General features: G+C 42.4%; 1 protein-coding gene across 2 annotated transcripts in view; it reads right to left on the bottom strand.

The window, feature by feature from the left end:
* The window catches only part of SRBD1 (S1 RNA binding domain 1), a 203522-nt gene extending 184570 nt beyond the window's left edge, over positions 1-18952 (bottom strand). For both annotated transcript variants that reach the window (XM_066378352.1, XM_066378353.1), the window contains exons 1-3: positions 18895-18952; positions 11105-11178; positions 5714-5906 (exon numbers count right to left, since the gene is read on the bottom strand). In XM_066378352.1, coding sequence (XP_066234449.1) covers positions 5714-5906; positions 11105-11178 — 267 coding nt within the window. In that variant the 5' untranslated portion in view covers positions 18895-18952. The remainder of the gene's footprint in view (positions 1-5713; positions 5907-11104; positions 11179-18894) is intronic.
* Between the last annotated feature and the right edge of the window lie 1038 nt (positions 18953-19990).

Here is a 19990-nt window from a genome sequence, read left to right as displayed (position 1 = left end):
CAAACCTATACGTGATAAAACTTCACAGAATTGAATATACACATACACACATAAATGAGTACAAATAAAACTGAGGAAATATAAATAAGATCAATAGTTTTTTTTCAACATCAATACATTCATTGTGATATTTTACTATAGTTTTGCAAAATGCTACCATTGGGGTAAACAAAATAAAGGGCACATATCTCTCTGTATATTATTTTACAACTGCATGTGAAATCATTTAGAAATAAAAAGTCTAATTTGATAAGGTTACACTAAAGAATAGAGCTACACATGCCAGAAATATCAAGATTTAAAACCTGCAACCAAAAACCAACGATTTAGAGAGAAAAGAGTACATACACAACACACACTGAGAAAACTCAACAGGCTACACCTGCCACCAATTTCTGCAGAAGGACACATGCTACAGGACAGAAGAGTGTATGAGAGCAGGGTAGGCTCAGGCATCTTTCTTTAGAAGGAGCTTGCAAAGCAGTCCACACATGTCCAGAGGCCACTTGATGCACCCTCTTCCCCAACATACACACCCAAATGACAGCTCAGGTGTGAAGGACTGAGACCCGGCACTTATCTGGGCACTGGATAAGATACAGACCCTGACACATGGAGTTTACAATTTCACAAGCTAGCCTGTTTTATTTACCTAAACGATGCAGATGGCACAAACTAGAACAAAAGGACAAGTCTCAAACTAATTCAATCAAAATTCAATTTTCTCGCATACTGAATATTTTTCCAAAATTCCTGACTACTGAAAATACTGGGACAACTACAATAAAAAGTACCCCCCCCCCAAATCCTAATCCCCTACTACCACCTGAACCTGGAAATGGTATATACCAGTGGTAGTAAACCTGGTCCTTACCACCCACTAGTTGGCGTTCCAGCTTTCATGGTGGGCGATAGCGGAGCAACCAAAGTATAAATAAAAAGATAGATTTAACTATAGTAAGTTGTTTTATAAAGATTTATTCTGCCAAACTTAGCAAAAATCTGACATAAAGTACTTGGTAAGTAATTATTATTATACGCTTTAACTTGCTGTAACTCTGCTTTATTAATTTTATAAAGTAAAGTTACTTCCCTACTTTATAAATCACCATTACTGTGGAACCGGTGGGTGGTTAGAAAATTTTACTACTAACAGAGATACAAAAGTGGGCGGTAGGTATAAAAAGGTTGACTACCCCTGGTATATATACACTACCCCTTAGTATTACATTTTCAGCTGAAACATAATGAATAAGAACAGAGAAAAATAGAATGACTCCCAGGTCTGTAAGAGTTCAAAATAACCTCATCAAATGAATTGACATAGTCAAAGAATGTGTCAATCGCATAGAAAATTGTCAGCCATAGAGGAGCAAAAAAAGGAAAACTGTAAAAAGCAAATATTATCAAGTGAGGTATGAGGAAAAGGAAAGCTGAGCAAGCAGATTCTGGTTATTTTGGTCCCAATGGTAAGACAACCCTCCTGTGAGATGGACACATCAGACTACCTTAAGATTCATGCAATTAAAACAATCAGCTATCACTGTAACAAGCATAGTGCCAAACTACAGTAGGCATTCAATAAACCCAAATAAATGGACTTACCTGATTCTCTGACTCTGAGTTGATGGTCATCAAGTAAATTTCTGATTATTATTTAATTCCCTATGTGAACTTCTAAGGTGAGACAGTTTTAGTCACAAGAATTGCAAGTTCCTGGCCCTGGCTGGTTGGCTCAGTGGTAGAGCATCGACCAAGAGTGTGGAAGTCCCAGGTTTGATTCCTGGTCAGGGCACACAGGAGAGACAACCATCTGCTTCTCCTCCCCTCTCCCTTCTCTCTCACTCTTCTCCTCCCGCAGCGATAGTTCAATTGATTCAAGTATGTTGGCCCCAGAAGCTGAGGTACTAAAAATAGCTCGGTTGCGAGCTTGAGCCCCAGATGGGCAAAGCATCAGCCTCAGATGAGGGTTGCCAGGTATATCCCACTCAGGGCACATGTGGGAGTCTGTCTCTCTACCTCTCCTCCTCTCCTTAAATAAAAAAAAATAAAAAAAGAATTGCAAGTTCTTGTGATGAGTAGATCAAAATATTATTAAACCAGCACTCTTTATTTACAATACTCTTATGAGTACGGCTGATATAAAAACCATGAGAAATGTATCAGTTCCTGAAATGCTGACAAAATCATGTTACTGATTTAGAAAAACATTCCATCACTTACTATCTATGGACCATGAGCAAGTCACTTAGTATCTCCTGCCTTGGTTTTCTCATCTATAAAATCAGGATAACAATAGCACCTGCCTCAACAGGTGGATGTGAGGATTAAGAGCAACCAAGTTTAGTGTTGAGCATGGTGCCTGGCAAATAGTAAACACAAAGTATTTGTTAACTCCACCATCATTACCACCACTACAACACCTAGGTCACCTCCTAAGAGAGGGAAAATAAGTAGATGAAGAAGTAAAGAAAAAAATGACTAAAGGTGGTTGATTTGGAGCATTTTCTCCATCGGGATTTTGCTTTTCAGCAACTGTTATCAGTTTGTCTCATATAAACTCATAAACAACAAAAAAGGTGGGAGGTTTCAAGTAAGAGAAGAAAGAAAACCCAATACTAAATTAGCCACTTAAAGATATCTTTTCTGGAGTCTTCAGGCAAGATTTAGCTACTGTTTCTCAGTGTTGTTCACAGACCCCTGGGGGACCCTAAGACTTTTTCAGGGAGTCTGTGAATCTGTCAAAGCTATAGTCAAAACAATGCTAAAACTTTGTCTTTTTCACCAATGTTGAAGTTGGCAAGAATTTGGTAAGAGCAATGGTACAAAAATCATGGCAGTGACATCAAGCTGTACTCACTGGTTGCATCTCATACATTCCCTGACTGAGGATCCAACCCACAACCTCAGTGTGCTGATGCTGCAAACCAGCATGGCTAGTAATCCTGGTCCTGAGTGAGAATGGCGTGGAATTAAGAAAACAGGCTTAAAGAGAAAAAGGGTGGGCTCGAGAGGACTCTGCAAAGCAGAAGATAGCTTGCAAAAAGCAAGTCTCCACCCCCCTACCTGCTTTATTTATAGGGTAAAGTGAGGTTATTAGCAAATCAAAGAAATCATTAGAACAAAGTCACATTTCCAAGGCAACCCAAGAATTCTCCCAAGTGCAGAAAACCCCCATCATACATAACATCTTAACTTCACAGAACAAAGGATAAAAAGGAAACTGTCTCCAGTCTATCCGAGGGACATGGAGGACAGGACAAGTACAAACAATCCAGCACCACAGCTAACATGGAGGTGTGGAGAAAAACAGCCTTTAGCAACTTCACTAAGCAAGTGAGATGGGGGTTTGGGCAGACTGTCAGCTTATTGCCAGTTCCCCACACCTCTGTCCCCCCAAAAATCTAAACCGCAAAGACCCTGTTGGCTTGCGGTCCCCAACATGCTGAGATGATGCTTCATCCATGGAGCCACCTGGTCAGGGCCTATCCTCTTAAGTTTTAGAGTCTAGTTCAAGGTGGGTGTTAGGCAGATAAAATATATTATGCTCACTTTGTTAAAGATGGCGCTGCCCACGTGGAGGCTGTCACCCAGGTGATATTAATGTGTGTTGGGGGCAGGCTGTGGGCAGGCAGAATCCTTGTAGCCTGGGGCTTGGTTTTAGGATTAAGCCTTTCCCACCCTTTTTGATGTGGGGTGGTACAATCCCATCATACCCCAGATAAGTGACTCTGTATTAGAGACTTCCCTATTTTGTATATTGGATTAAAGGTTTTGATTTATACACTATAAAATGGGGGCAGAACGGGAGCTTGCACTCTTGGTACCTGAGATTAGCATTAGACAGGAGAGAGCAGAGAGCACAGCAGAGAAAGGCCACGTGGAGGAGGCCAGAAGAAGCAGCCAAGATGGCGGAGTGTTGAGTGAGAAGCCAGTTTGTACAGAGTTTGTGCAGGGAGAAGGAAGGAGATGGGGAACAGAGGTGAATAAAGTCTGGTGAGCTAGAAACCTTTGATTCTAGGAAACTCGGATAAGTCAGTAGCTTTGTGAGCACTGAATGTGAGTGGGTTTTGGAGCCCAGTGTGTGTTTTTACTTGCCCGCCGGGTGCAAGCTAGGATTAAAGATGATGGCCCACCAGTTTTTGGCTCCGTTGTTTCTTTACCGACTGTCCGCATCCAATGCGAACCTGCATGGGCCAGGCTGCTGTGATGGTGGCTCCGGCCACTGGCTTTACAGTGGGTACAGCTTAACAACCCTTGTCATGGCTAGTGAGCTCATAAATGCCAGCAACATGAAGGAAAAAAGATAGAATAATGATAAATTTTGTCTGTAATGTTTGCTAAAAATAGATTTTAAATTAAAAGGTCTAGCTCTACCCAAAACAGGGTTTTCAATTATTTTGTTTAGTGGTGCACACAGCAAAGCAAAATGCCAAACCTTACAACATGATCCACAAGCTTACACTGAGATATAAAACACATGACTTTTGGCAGTTTTGAATTAAATTCTAACCTCCCTCCCATCCCAAATGTCTCTTAGGCAACTTTCTGTTTGAATCTCTTTTTCCCTTTAAAAAATATACATATACAAGCATCACTGGCAGAATCAATAATCCACCATGACAAGGGCTGTTAAGCTATACCCACCTTGAACTAAACTTTAAAACTGAAATGACAGGCCCTGGCCAGGTGACTCAGTGGATAAGCATTGTCCCAGTACAATGAGGAAGCAAGTTTGATCCCTGGTCAAGGGCACACGTGAGAAACAATCAGTGAGCAAATGGAACAACTAAGTGGAACGAGTTGGTGCTTCTCTCTCTCCCTCTTTCCCTCTCCCTTCCCCTCTCTCTCTCTCTCTCTCTCTCGCTCGCTCCCTTTCTCTCTCATCCTCTCTCAAATCAATAAAAAAATTAAAAGAAAAAAAACTTAAAAGGACAGACATGTACATTGTACTCATTTCACTGAAGAGCGGGTTCTTAACTTTATCAAACTCTCAAAGGGTTTATGAGCTCTACACAAAGAACTACTGAGCTAAGAGGTATTTTCTGGGTTAAGCAATCAACCTGCTATTAATTAAGTACAATAGTTATGACATGCTTAATGAAAAATCTCCAAATTCTGCCAACAAGATGATAGAAGTCAATACTTTCTCAGCTGTAGGTAAAGCTTGCCCACCTACTAAAAGTGTGTTCAGTGAAAGCTTGCATGCAAAGATGAAGAAACACAGGTACTGGATAACAGCTGAAAAGACTGATTCAAAAGCCCTATAAAAGGAACAGCAAGGTCTAACTATGTCCCCTACTATACACAGTAAATGTGTCCCTGGAAAGTCAGGCATTCACTGTGTATTAAAAGAGTATTACTTTAAATGTACTAGGGAAGTTGTTATTTAAAGGAATACCGCAGTAAATGGTTTTGGAAATGCATAATTCTTTTTGTAATGCATTATTCCTTTTATAAACAAGCTGGTGTAGAAACAGTGTGCTTACGGCAAGATAACAATACATATATGCCAGTTGATAAATATTCCTTCCTCCTCCAACTCAGTGATCAGATGGTAAATACTATTAAACCCTTGGCGAAGTACACCAATGAGTACACCAATGCCCTGAAGCCACAGTCATCGATGTGCTTTGTCCTATAAGGAGAAAGTAACATTCCCAATTAGGAAAGCACTGCAGTCAGTGTTCCTGTATCCAGCTAAAGCACCTACCAGCACCTCCTTAACAGTCACACCTTCTGAGCCATCACTCATCTGTACGGCATTCTTCTTGGCATTTGTCTTCGCCCGGGACACCCTCTTTGGTTTGGATTCCTTGCAAACAGCTTGCTTGGAGCTTCTGGGGACTTTCTTTTGGGGCTCCCAGGTACTATCTTCCTTGTCATCTCCCTCAGAGGCAGATGATCTAGGAGTAAATAAACAAAAAAAATTCCAGGACAAATGAAGCCAAATTTTAAAGCCAAAATAACAGACATATATGCTTCTTGAAAAAAGAATAAGGTAGGAGGTGTTGAACAGAAAATGGATTGCTGTGAGCACAGGCTATGAACAGATATTGCTAAAAACTGAAGCAAGAGCATTAATCAGGAACCAATGTAAAAATACCCCAAAATGCGATAAAGCTCAGGTTTTTCCATTCACCTCTCATCTAACAAACAAATATACATACACTCAAGACATAGGAAATCGGCCTTGGCTGGTTGGCTCAGTGGTAGAGCGTCGGCCTGGAGTGCAGAAGTCTCGGGTTCGATTCCCGGCCAGGGCACACAGGAGAGGCGCCCATCTGCTTCTCCACCCCTCCCCCTCTCCTTCCTCTCTGTCTCTCTCTTCCCCTCCCGCAGCCAAGGCTCCATTGGAGCAAAGATGGCCCAGGCGCTGGGGATGGCTCCTTGGCCTCTGCCCCAGGCGCTGGAGTGGCTCTGGTCGCAACAGAGCAATGCCCCGGAGGGCAGAGCATCGCCCCCTGGTGGGCAGAGCATCGCCCCCTGGTGGGCGTGCCTGGTGGATCCCGGTCGGGCGCATGCGGGAGTCTGTCTGACTGTCTCTCCCCGTTTCCAGCTTCAGAAAAATACAAAAAAAAAAAAAGACATAGGAAATCATTTACTACCTTCAGCAATTTACTGGGTGATGTCACAATCATTGAGAAGTTTTCAGTTTTAACAGTGAAAAGTACTTAAATAATTTCCTCAGTGCTAATCAAATTCATTTAAATTGTATTGTTATTCAAACCAATGTATGGAGTAGAAAACAGCTATAGGAAACACCCTCAATGACATAACAGAGCAGTGCCAAGACCCTTCCAACTGTTTTAATTAACCCTTTTTTTTTTCTTTCACAGAATGAATTAGTTTCCTGATTAGAGGTCAGGTACAACTATACAGTACAGTACTTTTTTTTTTTTTTAATTATGTGAGAAGCAGGGAGGCAGAGACAGACTCCCGCATGCACCCAGTCCAGGATCCACTCGGCAAGCCCACTCGGGGGTGATGCTCTGCCCTTTTGGGTTGCTGCTCCATTGCTCAGGAACGGAGCCATCATGGCACCTGAGGCAGAGGCCATGGAGCCATCCTCAGGACCCGGGGCCAACTCGCTCGAACAGCTTGAGCCATGGCTGTTGGAGGGGAAGAAAGAGAGAGAGAAAGAGAGAGAAGAAATGGGGGTGGAGAAGCAGACGGGTCACTTCTCCTGTGTGTCCTGACAGGGAATCAAACCCACAACTTCCACACACCAGGTGGACACTCTATCACTGAGCCAACCGGCCAGTACAGTACATTTCTAACCCAAGAATCAAACTCACAGCAATAGCAGAGAAAAAGCAGCACATGAACTTTTGTAAGGGAACATTATGCTCCTGTTTATTTAGTTAATTTTACTTCTCTCTCTAATGTAAAAGATCAATATTGATAGAAAGGACAACTACTTCCTTCACAGAGATTAGTGAATAGAGAAGTCTAGATTTGAAATGATTTCAATTCTGCCTACGGGCAAAAACTTGATTGGATGACTGCTTAGCTAAATTATGCTCTAGAAGTGAGTTACCTTCTGAGGTAGATGCTAACTAAAACCAGGAGTAGGCAAAAAAAAAAAAAAAGAAATAAAAGCATTAAACATAGCACAATAACAGCAGAATTAAAGGAACGGCACTTAGAAAACCAAGGAATCAGAAAACCAGGGTTCTGCTCTTCATGCTTTCACCAAACTGAGCAGAATGACTTTTTTCCATCTCAACTTCATCATCTGTCAAGGAGGAATTACTAACCTTATTTTATATAGGGATATTCCAAAGATTACATGACAGGAACAAAAGTGCTGTTACAGGTATTATGAAGAAAAACTTAGCACAGGTATTATTTTATTACACGTGAGGCAGTTCTAAGACAGCTAGCCAACTCTCATTCCTAATCATACCTAACCCCTCAGCAGCACCTGGCACTCACTCCTTCGAGCACGAGCACGCCTTTCACACCTTCTAGGAACACCGCTCCTCTGCTTCTCCTCCCACTTCTCCACAGCTTCTCCTCAGACCCGTTGCCAACTTGTCCTCCTCTCTCCAACCTTTCGATGTTGGGAACCTCTAAGACTTAGTCCTCAGCCCTCTGCCTCTTTACGCTCTTTTACCAAATGACCTTATCTCATCCTATAGCTGAGTAGAGGGGAATCTCAATATTATATCTTTAACTTGACCTGACCTCAACAGTATGTCCAGTTTCATTCAATGTGCAGCAATCATCTCAAATTTACCAACTACAAAGCAGATCTCCTGATTCCACCACCCTCACACCCAATCCTCTTCCAGCCTTCCCCAAATTCCTGTCTTTCCTTCACATCCCAAATCTAATCCTGTCTACTCTGATCTTTAAAAAAAAATCTCAGATTAGAACACTTCTCGAAACACTCACTTCTAGGACAGGAGGAATCTATAATAATCTCCTTAACCGATCCCCCGCTTCCATTCCTGGTCCCTACAGTCTGTTCGCCATTAAGAAACCAGCATGAGCCTAGCCTGTGGTGGCAAGTGGATAAAGCATCGACCCAGAGCGCTGAGGTCACCAGTTTGAAACCTCTTGCTTACTTGGTCAAAGTGCATATAGGATTTGATACTTCCTGCTCCTCCCCCTTCTCTCTCTGTCTCTCTCCCTCTCTCTGTCTCTCTTTCCCCCTCCATAAAATGAATTTAAAAAAAGAAAAAAAAAAAAAAGAAACCAGAATGATCTCTTACAAATGCAAACCAGATCATGTCGCATTACTGCCCCAAACCCTCCTGTGGCTTCCCATCCCACTTCAAACAAAACCCTAATACCCTCTTAAAGCCTATTAGATCCTACCCTTTTTTTTTTTTTTTTTTTTACAGAGACAGAGAAAGAGTCAGGGAGAGGGATAGATAGGGACAGACAGACAGGAACGGAGAGAGATGAGAAGCATCAATCATCAGTTTTTCATTGTGACACCTTAGTTATTCATTGATTGCTTTCTCATATGTGCCTTGACCGTGGGGCTACAGCAGACCGAGCAACCCCTTGCTCGAGCCAGCGACCTTGGGTCCAAGCTGGTGAGCTTTGCTCAAACCAGATGAGCCCACGTTCAAGCTGGCAACCTTGGGGTCTCTCGAACCTGGGTCCTCTGCATCCCAGTCTGACGCTCTATTCACTGCGCCACTGCCTAGTCAGGCAGATCCTACCCATTTTAATCTCACTTCCAGTCCCTCTCTTCATGACTCTGGCCTGGCCACACTGGTCTTGCTGTTCTGAACACTCCAAGCTCATCCTTGCCTCAGGATCTTAGCTCTTGATGTTCCCTTAAGTTGGAACAACATTCCTCAGATCTTTACAAGCTGTACTCCAAAATCTCATTTAGATCTCTGACCATACCCTCCAAAAGAACTTTCCCAACTACTGTATCCAAAATGTCCTACCACTACAATGGCTCACCATGCTCTCTTTCCCTTGCCCCACTGAATGTTTCCTTACAGAACTATTACTGCCTAACATTAATCATTCATTTATTTAATACATTTCTTCAGGATACCCACTATGATGATCTGAAGCAGAAGTTCTCAACTAGGGACAGTTTTGCCCACACAGGAATCATCTGGCAATGTCTGGAGACATTTTTGATTGTTACTATTTGGGGGAATATTGGGAGGAGATGCTACTGGCATCTAGGTAGATATCAGAAATGCTGCTAAGCATTGTTCACAGTGGCCAGGACATGGAAACAACCAAAAAGCCCGTCAATAGATGACTGGATAAAGAAGATGTGGCACATATACACTATGGAATACTACTCAGCCATAAGAAATGATGACATCGGAACATTTACAGCAAAATGGTGGGATCTTGATAACATGATACGAAGCGAAATAAGTAAATCAGAAAAAACCAGGAACTGCATTATTCCATACGTAGGTGGGACATAAAAGTGAAACTAAGAGACATTGATAAGAGTGTGGTGGTTACAGGGGAGGGAGGAAAGGGAGAGGGAAAGGGGCACAAAGAAAACTAGACAGAAGGTGACAGAGGACAATCTGACTTTGGGTGATGGGTATGCAACATAATTGAAAGACAAGATAACCTGGACTTGTTATCTTTGAATATATGTATCCTGATTTATTGATGTCGCCCCATTAAACAAATAAAATTATTTTAAAAAAAATAAATAAATAAAGAGCCTGACCAGGCGGTGGCGCAGTGGATGGAGCATCGGACTGGGATGCAGAGGACCCGGGTTCGAGACCCCGAGGTCGCCAACTTGAGTGCAGGCTAATCTGGTTAGAGCAAAAGCTCACCAGCTTGGACCCAAGGTCGCTGGCTTGAGCAAGGGGTTACTCAGTCTGCTGTAGCCCCACGGTCAAGGCACATATGAGAAAGCATTCAATGAACAACTAAAGTGTCGCAATGCGCAATGAAAAACTAATGATTGATGCTTCTCATCTCTCCGTTCCTGTCTGTCTGTCCCTGTCTATCTCTCTGTCTCTGTAAAAAATAAATAAATAAATAAAAATAAAAAAAATTATAAAAAAAAAAAAAAAAGAAATGCTGCTAAATATCCTACAATGCAAAGGAGAGTGCCAACACAGCAAAGAACTGTCCCATCAACAGCACTGAGATTGAGAACCCTTGCTCTAAAGCAATACAGGATGTGGTAAAAGTAGGTCTACAGTTATTCATGGTATTCCTAAAATAAGATAATCCAGTCCCTTATAATAAACATTCTGATATTTAAGATCTACAGTTGTTCATATGAAAAATAAAAACAAATAATAATACACGAATAAACTCTGTGTTTCACATACTCACAACTGTAAACCTACTTTTGCACCAGGCTGTATAAAAAAACCTCCCTGTTGTCATGGAGCTTATATTCCAGTGTAAATATTATGTTGTATTTTTTGTCCATTACCTTCTCTCGCCGTGCTCAATAGTACTAATACCTGAACAGAACCTAGGACACAGCATGAGTTCAAAACACTGTTGTAAGACTGACTGAAAAAGACACAGCCACTTCAACCCAAATGACTAAAGAAGTCAGTGAAAGAATGCATTAATTCCCTAAAATATACATCATTCTCCCACCCCCATAAAAAAATAATAAGGACATGCTTACAACTCAGAAAAGGAAGAAAATTCATCTTTGTATACTGCAGTCTGGACTTTTGCTCTTCTTGGCAATGATGACATCTGGAAGAAACAGAACAGGGAATGAGCATGGTCTGAATCATCTCAATGACCGATCAATTACTTAACGACTGGGTTCGCTTTATTTCTTCGTCGCCACCGACAAACATTGCTAAACGATAGATAAGGAATAGAAACGATAACTGCAACAATGACATTTTAAATGTTGACGTGTTTTGTCTTCTATAAAAATATAAATTTATAACGTCGTGATAAATTTGTACAGTGACAAGAACTATCCACAAAATGCTGTGCCATGTAAAACTGAAACTTCTATAGCTCTGCTGATAGAAAAAGCTGTAGGGAAAAAAAAATGAGGGTCATTCACAAGCCCAAACATTGGTTTCCCCTCCTATGTGGCTGCCAATTGTAAAAGCAGCTAACATCTTCCCAATGGTTTCAAAAGTGTGATGAGTGTGGACCATATTTGGTAAAATATAAGCTCTTATAATGTGACAATTCATAATTTTTAGAGTTACATGCCTGAGTATATTATGAGTGTTTTTGATGGTTTATCGCAGTGGTCCCCAACCTTTTTTGGGCCACGGATCGGTTTAATGTCAGAAAATATTTTCACGGACCAGCCTTTAGGGTGGGACGGATAAATGTATCACGTGACAGAGACAAGCGTCAAGAGTGAGTCTTACACAGATGTAACAGAGGGAATCTGGTCATTTTTTAAAAACAAAACATCGTTCAGACTTAAATATAAATAAAACGGAAATAATGTAAGTTATTTATTCTTTCTCTGTGGACTGGTACCGGTCCGCGGCCTGGGGATTGAGGACCACTGGTTTATCGGACAGCAAATTATAAACTATATTAAACTATATAAGAAATATTTTTGCTTGACCTGTGGTGGCACAGTGGATAAAGCATCGACCTGGAACTCTCAGGTCACCAGTTCAAAACCCTGGGCTTGCCTGGTCAAGGCCCATATGGGAGTTGATGCTTCCTGCTCCTCCCGCCTTTACTCTCTCTCCCCATTCTCTCTCTCCCCCCCTTTCTCTCTCTCTCTCTCACTATCTCTCTCCACTCTCTCCTCTCTCTAAAAATGAATAAATAAAATCTAAAATAATTTTTATAAAAGACTATTTTCCCTCTTCTAGATCTTCTTACAGTATAAAGAAGTCTATCTACGAAGTTGATAAACAATGTGGACTGACTGAATAAGCAGCCATGTTATTCCTAAAACAAGATAATCCATTCCCTTATAATAAAAGTTCTGATATTTAAATAAGTCATTAAAGCCACTAAATAATATTTATCAAATTCAAAGGCCCAGATCTAAAAAAATTAAAACAAATGACCAGAGAAATCGCATGATGTAGGAAATAAACAGATTTACTTTAGCTGATAAATTACCTAAACAAAGTCTGTCAAACCACAAAAACTATATTAGGGTCTGACATACTTCAACCAGTCACATGTTATTATGCCTCTGGTTCTAATTTCCACTGAAGGAGAAAGAAAGAACTCACAGAAATACCAAAGAGCTGTCTCAAAAGGGAGCATGATCTGCCAGCTGCAATAGCTCAACTCAGTCCACAGAGGTATTGGACAGGAGAGTGCCCAGAAGAATCCAGGAGAGCAAAAGGCAAAGTCTACAGGAATTAGAATAAACTTGTCTTTCCTTCACCCCCTTTCTGTGACTTTGTTTATGCAGCTCATTCTTCCTGAAATGTGTGCTTCTAGATACTGATCATAAAGGAACTGGTAACTTATTTATTTGTCATATGTATTAATATTTTGCTACAATTAAAAAAAAAAAAAAAACAACAGAAAAGGCCCTGGCCGGTTGGCTCAGCGGTAGAGCGTTAGCCTGGCGTGCAGGGGACCCGGGTTCAATTCCCGGCCAGGGCACATAGGAGAAGCGCCCATTTGCTTCTCCACTCCCCCCCCCCCCTCCTTCCTCTCTGTCTCTCTCTTCCCCTTCCGCAGCCAAGGCTCCATTGGAGCAAAGATGGCCCGGGCACTGGGGATGGCTCCTTGGCCTCTGCCCCAGGCACTAGAGTGGCTCTGGTCACGGCAGAGCATCGCCCCCTGGTGGGCAGAGCATCGCCCCTGGTGGGTGTGCCAGGTGGATCCCGGTCGGGCACATGCGGGATTCTGTCTGACTGTCTCTCCCCGTTTCCAGCTTCAGTATTAATTTTAAAACAAACAAACAAACAAAAAAAAAAACAGAAAAAAATATATTCCAAACTGACTTATAATCTTAAATGCACAGAATAAGCTACAAAAAAATACTATAAAAAATAAAGACTGTTTTCATAATTTTGAGTTAAAGTGGGGGAATAAGGTTTTTTCAGGCATGATTCAAAATTCATAAGGTCAAAAAGATTTAAAGATTTCACTACATAAAAATTAAAATCCTGGCTGGCCCTAGCCTGCGGCGCAGTAGATGGAGCATCATCCTGGAGCAACAAGAACACTGGTTCCAGCCCGGGATCTCTGGCTGAATTCTGAGGGCAAAGGCTTGACCCCAACCAAGGTCGCAAGTTCAAGCCCCATGGCACATATGAGAAGCAATCAATGGGTACACAACTAAGTGGAACAATGGTTTTGATGCTTCTCTCTTTCTCTCTCAAATAAAAGAGCCTGACCAGGAGATGGCGCAGTGGATAGAGCATCGAACTGGGATGCCAAGGACCCAGGTTCGAGACCCTGAGGCCGCCAGCTTGAGCGCAGGCTCATCTGATTTGAGCAAAGCTCACCAGCTTGGCCCCAAGGTTGCTGGCTCGAGCAAGGTATTACTCAGTCTGCTGAAGGCCCACAGTCAAGGCACATATGAGAAAACAATCAATGAACAACTAAGGTGTCGCAATGAAAAACTGATGATTGATGCTTCTCATCTCTCTGTCCCTGTCTATCCCTCTCTCTGACTCTTTCTCTGTCTCTTTAAAATAAATAAATAAATAAATAAATAAATAAATAAGAGAAAAAAGAAAATTTAAAAAGAAAAAGCTGATCCTGGCCAGTTGGCTCAGTTATAGTGTTGTAATGTAACCAGTTCCCCAAAGACACTAAGTCCAGATGAATTTTTGAGGAGTTTATTGGCCAGCAGCTACAGGGGGATCAGACAAACCCAAATCCTGCAGCCCCCCTACAGTTCAGAGGCCTCTTTTTATAGACCAAATTACACACTGCCTGCACTTGGGAGGAGGGGGAGCACCGCACAAAAGTCATTAATTTCATTAACAAGCTCATTGAATTTTACTGCCTTGTTACATTTACATATAGGATCTATCAAAAGGAGAACAATGCTATACCCTAAAGGCTTTTAAGAAAAGAGAAGTGAAGAGATTCTCAGTTAAGTTCCATCTTCCTGGTTCTGTAGTTAAATTATGACTTATCTGAGCCAGTTGTCCTTGCAAACCCTTCCTCCTGCATTCTTCTCTTTCTTTTCTCCACAGAAAGGAGGGGGTACTTTTCCACTTTTCCTCTTTAAAACGGCGTTGCCAATGCTAAGTTTTATATAGTTCCTTGGCATCTATCACAATAGAGCATCAGCCCAGCATGTGGATGCCCTGGGTTCGATTACCAGTTAGGGCACACAGGAGAAGCAATCATTGCTTCCCTACTCCTCCCCTTCTTCTTTCTCTCTCTCTCTCTCTCTCTCTCTCTCTCTCTCTCTCTCTCCCTCTTCCTCTCTCCCACTGCCATGGCTCCACTGGTTCATTGGCCCTGTGTAATGAGAATGGCTCCATGGAGCCTCCGCCTCAGGAGCTTGATAGATACATGAATTTACCAGAACTTCCAACTGCCCTTTTGTTGTCCCACCTGGCTGCCTGACCTCTCACCCTTACTTACTGGAAAATCGCCCCTGAGGCAGAAGAGTTCCAGGAAGCTGGTCAACCTTCCCCAAGAAGGAGCATTCCAGAAAGCTGAAATCCTAAAACCATAAAAGGGAACATACCAGAACTTTTGACTCAGTACCCCCTCAGGCTCTCTGAAACGCTATAAAATTCACCCCTAGTCTGTAACTGGTGCCCTTCTCCCTGGAGAAGTGCCTGGCAGGGTTCCTTTCATCCTTTCAATAAAACCTGTTACTCTGGTCTTTTCGGACTCCCATGGATTCCAACAGAGCTAAAAATAGCTCAAGTGAGAGCATGGCCCCAGGTGGGCAGAACATCAGCCTGACCAGTTCCGGGTGGATCCCAGTCAGGGTGCAAGTGGGAGTCTATCTCCCTTCCTCCCACTTGGAAAAGATCTTAGAAGAAAAAAATTAAAATTCCAAATCAGCAGTGGAAGCAATTTAAAACCAAACCAATTTATTCTGCAATATCCTCAAAGAACAACAAAAAATACAGAAAGCAATACCTGATACCCTGGAACTATATATAGATAAAGGGACTAGGGTCTGGGTGTGAGCTGCCTGAGGCAAAGGAATATCTCTAGATGTCCTAGTCCACTTCATGCTATTAAACAACTGCCTGTTGGTCAAATAAGTTTGTATATTGATATATGTTTGCTCGCTTATAGTTTGATATATGTTTGCTCACTTATAGTTTGATATATTGATACATGTTTGCTCGCTTATAGTTTGCATTGTATGTAGGGGACAGGCTGTAAGCAGGCCTAAGGCTTAGTTTTAAGACTAAGCTTTTCCCCATACCCTTGACTGATTGCATGATGTGGGGTGGTGTACTCTCATGAGGAATCTCATTATGCCTCAGATAAGTGACTTTGGATCAGAGACTTCCGTGTTTGTATATTGGATTAAAGGTTTGGATTTCGCCTGACCAGGCGGTGGCACAGTGGAGAGAGCGTCGGACTGGGATGCGGAAGGACCCAGGTTCGAGACCCCGAGGTCACCAGCTTGAGTGCGGGCTCATCGAGTGTGAGCAAAAATTCACCAGCTTGGACCCAAGGTCACTGGCTCGAGCAAACGGTTACTCGTTCTGCTGAAGGCCCACAGTCAAGGCACATATGAGAAAGCAATCAATGAACAACTAAGGTGTTGCAATGAAAAACTGATGATTGATGCTTCTCATCTCTTTCCGTTACTGTCTGTCTGTCCCTGTCTATCCCTCTCTCTGACTCTCGCTCTGTCTCTGAAATAAATAAATAAAAATTTAAAAAATAAAATAAAATAAAGATTTGGATTTCTACACTATAAAATGGGGCAGACAGGGAGCTTGAGTTCTCTCAGTTCCTGAGATAAGCATTAGAGAGGAGAGCAGAGAAAGGCCACGTGGAGGAGGCCAAGAGAAGTAGCCAAGATGGAGGAATGCTAAAGAAGCCAGTTTGTGCAGAGAGAAGGAGATGAGGAACAGAGGTAAATAAGGCTAGTTAGCTAGAAACCTTTGATTCTAGGAAACTCGGATAAGTCAGTAGCTTTGTGAGCACTGAATGAGTGGGTTTTGGAGCCCAGTGTGTGTTTTTACTTGCCCGCCCGGTGCAAGCTAGGATTAAAGGTGATGGCCCACCAGTTTTTGACTCCATAGTTTCTTTACCTGCTGTCCGAATCCGATGCGAACCTGCATCTGAATGGTCACGATGGCAGCTCCTGGCCTTACACTGCCCCAGGAAAAGGTCTGGAGATTTAACTCTGGAGAGAGTAATATAGAGTCCCTAAACTAGAAGACACCAAAGGCAATTGGCAGGGGAATGCTAGAGACTAAATGCTAACCATAGACAACTCCTCTTCACACCTGCCCACTCCCACTGTCATCCTCTTCTCCCACTAAGCTCCCAAAGAGCTGCCCTTCAGATCCTTACCCTCCAGGAAGGAGAATGCAAAGGCTCTTCTCTGGAGAATCTTACCAAAGAATAAAACCTGAAGGTGCTCCCCAATAAACAGCTTAACCAGATCATCCACTGCCATCACCCCATTCCTCCATTCTACAATAATCCTGAATTCAGAACACTGTACATAGACCACCATGCACCAATTCAAACTCCACACTTTAGCCTTAACAGAAATTTGTCTAAAATAGGTATAGACAAACTCTTTGCAAGCTCATAAAATTTTGATTAAAGACTTCCCTAAAAAAAAATATTTCATAGTGCCCCTTTTAGGCACTCCAAAGGTAATGTTACCATAGTAAGGTTAATAGGATGTAAACAAGTAAAAAAATAAATAAAATGTGAATTTGAAAAGGGAGGTGACAAAGAAGACCACGTAGAAACACTTAGGCCAATTTCAGGCAGTTTCGTTTTAGAAAGAGTATATACAGAAGCTAAATACCTCAAAATAATATCTTAAAAACTATCTATGCCAGGTATACTCGCAGGGTATGCAAATTCCAGTTTAAAGACTGGTGTCTTTAGGGACTGTTTCTCTATCTCCATTCTCCAGCGTTCCTTTACTGTGTGTCACAGGTTTTATTAAACAAAATGTCATCCATTTCCATGGTTTTAAATACCTGTATCACCTACTTAACCTATTCCTATCCCAACCTTTCCCTTCTCAACAAATGGCATCATCATCCACCTAAGATGGATGATTTTTCACTAAGCTAGAATCTTCAAGAAATTTCAATAGCTTCATTGAGTTATAACCAACATGCAACAAAACGTACTTCATAGCAGTAAACAGTAAGAAAGAAACCACATAAACTTTATTCATTTCTGCCTCACAAGAGCCTGGCACTTAATAAATAGCTGCTCTACAACTACTTATTAATTGAACATAAGAATGTATTTTTAAATAGAAATATATATGTTTCCCCCATAACTATTAGGCAAAATCACACATGGCATTTATGGCTTTCTTCAAAAAGTAACGGTACAGAAGCACACTCCTATTTTAAGGGCTTGAGATTTTCCAATTTATTAAACCTGTCTTATCTCTACAGGCATATGAGCATATTGAAAATCAGTAACTTGGAGATTTCAGCGATGTTACTAAGGAGGAAGGCACTAAATCACAGCAAGTGAAAACTGGGAGAAGGTCACGGAGATACCTGTAGGCACACAAATACTAAAACAAGAATAACTATAGTTTAAAAATTTAAGGAAAGCAGAGGGAAGAACGTTTTAGGAGGCACCTAAAGAAGTTTCCCTGAAGTACTCAGAATGTCAGCCTCGATGCCCAACTGAGCAATAAAAACAAAATATCTACTAGACCTGAAGGAACCACAGAAATCAGTCTTGCTTTCTTCTATGAATGAGACCCAGTGAGGTTTAACGGTTTACTCAAAGGGAAGAGCTATGTGGCAGAAGCAATGGAACCCAGAGTACCAAACACCAAGACTAGGCTTGTTTCCCATTCCACATATATTAATGACATGCTGTCACAGGGGAGAGGTTCCACGGAAGCTGCCTAGAATTTCCTCCATTCATTCCTTTCCTCGACAGTTATTCAGCGCCTCCTATACCCCAGGCACTGTTTAGAATACAACCGATTCGACCTTGATCTGATAGTGAAAAGGGTGTGTCCCCCATCTTCGAAAATTTGAGGTAAAAAAACCACCTAGGTTTGCCTGGGCTTTCCTTTGTCCGCCTCCACGCGCTAAGAGCTGCATTTTAACCAAGACGCGCCGGCGAGCTGACACGCGGTAGTTGTTAAGAGGGAGGGTTTTCTGGTTGTAATTTGATAGATACAGACAGCAAATACCAAGGACTTCTCACTTTAAAAAGGGGCGTTATTTCCCAGATGAGCGCTCAAAACTTTTGTAATGGCCCCCAAAATACCGGAGCCAGGGCGCAGCGTTCACGCGAGTCCGCAGGAACACCGCTACGGTGGACACTCAACTCAGTGTACACTCCACTCACCTTTCCGCACCACGTATCTCAATGCCCGGGATTCTGTGTGTATAACCGCTCCTTCCGGTTCCCGCCGGAAGTTTTTAAAACTCCGGAAGTCCCGCCTCACTTTTCCCAGACTGGCCGCAAAATCGCTGGGCTCCTTGAGCAGGGTGGAGCCAAGCTGTACCTAGGCGAGGCTGGAGCGAAGGGTGGGAGTCCTAAGATGCTGACCGCGGGGGTGAGGAATGGGGGTTTGAAGTTAGGGCCAGAGGTATTCCAAATTTGGACTCCCTCGCTGTTTTTTCCCCCTTAAATTGCTTTACTCTTTTCATTACTTTATTTGAATTTGCAGTAGAAAAATGAAAAACAGTCAAGTTTTATTTTTTGTAAAGTCATTTTTTAAATGTCTTAAACTTAGCGTACTTATTTCCTAAGCCCAAATGTAAGGGTTTTGTTTCAAAATCTATACCTTATAAACTATCCAGATTTCCTGATAAGGACTTATAATAAACCCTCACACAGCCCAGGAGGTTCACTCTACCTTAAGGGAAGATTTTTAGCCCTACAAATCATTACTTACTTTGGTCACTCTCGCCGCTTGGCACACTGCCAAGTATACCGATTTGGAAACCTGGTTCTTGCAGAAACTTCCAAGTACCTTTTTGAACCTGCCTCCGGCTCCATCTTAATCCTTACCTGAAAAGGTACCCAATACAAATTAGGGGTAGATACCCACTGAATTGATTGAGGCAAACACAGGTCTCAGTTACCGAAACTTCTTTGAGAAGAATGAAAAAGCCCTGCTCCATTTTATTTTAGGATGTTTTAAAAGTGCTAATAAGGCCCTGGCCGGTTGGCTCAGCGGTAGAGCGTCGGCCTAGCGTGCGGAGGACCAGGGTTCGATTCCCGGCCAGGGCACACAGGAGAAGCGCCCATTTGCTTCTCCACCCCTCCGCTGCGCCTTCCTCTCTGTCTCTCTCTTCCCCTCCCGCAGCCAAGGCTCCATTGGAGCAAAGATGGCCCGGGCGCTGGGGATGGCTCTGTGGCCTCTGCCTCAGGCGCTAGAGTGGCTCTGGTCGCAACATGGCGACGCCCAGGATGGGCAGAGCATCGCCCCCTGGCG

Source organism: Saccopteryx leptura, chromosome 3, assembly GCF_036850995.1.
Source record: "Saccopteryx leptura isolate mSacLep1 chromosome 3, mSacLep1_pri_phased_curated, whole genome shotgun sequence".
NCBI lineage: Eukaryota > Metazoa > Chordata > Mammalia > Chiroptera > Emballonuridae > Saccopteryx > Saccopteryx leptura.
This window is presented reverse-complemented; position numbering and strand designations above follow the sequence as displayed.